The sequence below is a fragment of the Apis dorsata genome, unplaced genomic scaffold, assembly GCF_000469605.1.
Source record: "Apis dorsata unplaced genomic scaffold, Apis dorsata 1.3 scaffold_631, whole genome shotgun sequence".
NCBI lineage: Eukaryota > Metazoa > Arthropoda > Insecta > Hymenoptera > Apidae > Apis > Apis dorsata.
Window position 1 is genome coordinate 901,701 of NW_006263826.1, and position 2,358 is coordinate 904,058.

The 2,358-nt window shown below is 34.3% G+C and overlaps 1 protein-coding gene across 3 annotated transcripts in view; it reads right to left on the minus strand.

Annotated features, from left to right (window-relative positions):
* The window catches only part of LOC102679388 (probable chitinase 10), a 14,366-nt gene that overhangs the window by 6,838 nt on the left and 5,170 nt on the right, over nt 1-2,358 (minus strand). For all 3 annotated transcript variants that reach the window (XM_006621549.2, XM_006621547.2, XM_006621548.2), the window contains exons 9-13: nt 1,809-2,299; nt 1,511-1,739; nt 1,240-1,428; nt 841-1,141; nt 485-708 (exon numbers count right to left, since the gene is read on the minus strand). In XM_006621549.2, the coding sequence (XP_006621612.1) occupies nt 485-708; nt 841-1,141; nt 1,240-1,428; nt 1,511-1,739; nt 1,809-2,299 (1,434 nt within the window). The remainder of the gene's footprint in view (nt 1-484; nt 709-840; nt 1,142-1,239; nt 1,429-1,510; nt 1,740-1,808; nt 2,300-2,358) is intronic.

Below are 2,358 nucleotides of genomic sequence, written 5' to 3' on the forward strand. Positions count from 1 at the left end.
CAGAGAATCGAATGATTTATAAAGGGAAGATGTTTGTCTGGAGGCGGTTGGTGGAAAAATATGCGCAGGAGTGAAGATGATTATTGCCACGCGCGAATAAACAGGTTTACGTTATTGCCAATGAACCGATATATCTGTTAACGACAACTCCTGAAGAAATTACTATAGAATTATTATATTAAAATCAGGAAATGAGTTTTCCGTGTAATATAATTATTCATTATTTGTACATTTCAACATAAAATTCAAAATATTAATGACGTTTAATTTTAAAAATGAAAGTCAATTAATAATAAAGGAAGAATTTAGCGTAATGTGTAATAAAAAGATACTATTATATAATTATTATATAATAGTAATAGTAATAATAAAAAAAAATATCTAACATACCTACGTTCTCTGTTTTTTAAATTAAAAAAATATTTCTTCGATGAACAAATATATATATATATATATATAGACAATGAAGATAAAGCAGTCTTACCAGTTTCCACTTGACATTTCGCTGCAGCTGGCCAATCGCAAATGCTTCGTCTTGCATCCCAATGCAATCCGGGCGCGCATTGTTCGCGCTGCAATTCGCCGAGCACGCATCTAAAGTAGTTTTTACAACTTTCAGGGTCTGGTACATATTCTCCTATCATACACGATGTTCCCGGCTTTGAAGAATCCGTTGGTTTTTCCGTTAATTCCACCGTTGATGGCTTTCTTCAATTTTTTTTTTTTTATGGTAAAACAAAAAAATATATTTTAAAAAACTTACGAGTTTTATTATTATATAACATTATTAATAATAATGAATAATATTTATTTATTTATGCGAAACTTAAGATTTAATACTTGGTTGAAGTCCACGTGTTGGTGGATTGGGTCGAAGAGATTGTAGTACTGCTCATAGTCGTTGTATCTGGTTTTTTGCTTGGTTTCCAAGTCCAAGTGGGCCAGGTTGTACTCGTATGCTGAGTGCTTGTGCTTGGCTTTTCAGTCCACGTTGGCCACATGGTTGGTTTAGTCATCGGTGTGGTTGGCCGTGGAGTCTCTTCCACGGCATCACTGTGAGTTGTCAACGTTGGAGGTTGCGGTGTAATTGGTTCTGCTGGTCGTTGGCATCCTTCAGAAAATTCCTTGTTTTTTAAACGACCTGCAATAATATAAATATAATGACAAATGTACTAATAAGTCACGTAATTTCTTTAAATTTAAAGAAAATATCGAGAATATATCTAATGATTCATTTACCTAACGCACGATTTATACTCTTTAATAGTGGGAACGACTCTGAACAACAACGATTTAAGAAATCGTCCAAGTCTACAGTCCACAGTGTTGCACCTCCATAACCACTTTGTAAAATGTATTCCCCTTTCGCGTAGACACTTTCCCGATCATCGTAGCCCACCCATTGGTCTCTGAGGTAAGCACTTGGACCTAAAAAATGTTTAAGATCATTTAAAATCATTTCATGGAAAAAATAGAAAAGTGATTTTTTTTTTTTTATTAGATTTTTCACCTAAACCAGTTTTCCAACCCTTGTATTTGATTCTATCACAAATTTCATAATATGCCAGCATTCCAGGTTGCTTTGTAAATTCTCCAGCAGTTCCAGGACCAGTTGTCGGGTCACCAAGATTTGCCAGATTTTCACTGGATAATCGATAAGCCTGTCCATATAAAGGTATCCCTACCAGAAGTTTCGACTTTTCTGCTCCAAGATTAACTAAGTATTCCATTGTAGAATTCTATAAAGAAAAAATTTTTAATAATTTCTCTTGTTTTTTTATTAAAATATAATGTATTGCTAAACTCACGATGTTGTAGTACGGATTAACGTCGCCAGCGTTTCCAAACAAAGGTGACAAATGTCCCGTTTTTGACTCCCAAGCACCATGATAATCGTACGTCATTACAGATATAAAATCCGCTACTTTTGAGATTTCTCGCACTTCATAAGCTCTATCGATCACCTCTTTGTAGCCGGAAAAGGCTACAGCAAGTGTTAACTTTGGTTCTTGTTGGTCAAACGCATTTTTCAATTCCTGGATCAATTTGGTGAAATTGGGTTTGTCGGTATCCGGTCCTTTTTTACAATTGCTTTGCCAGCATTTCGGATAATTCCATTCGAAGGAGAGACCATCGAAGTTATGCTTCTTTAAGAAGTTTATCGTAGCTGAAACGAACTTGCGACGAATAATACCGCTACTAACTAAACGAGAATATTTATCACCAGTGCTATCTGTCCATCCTCCTATAGCTAATAATACTCTTGACTCTTTCAATTTTGTCACTCGTTCATACAAATCTGAAAATATTTATTTATTTAATAATAACGAAAATTTAATCTTAAAAAAAAAAAAAAAA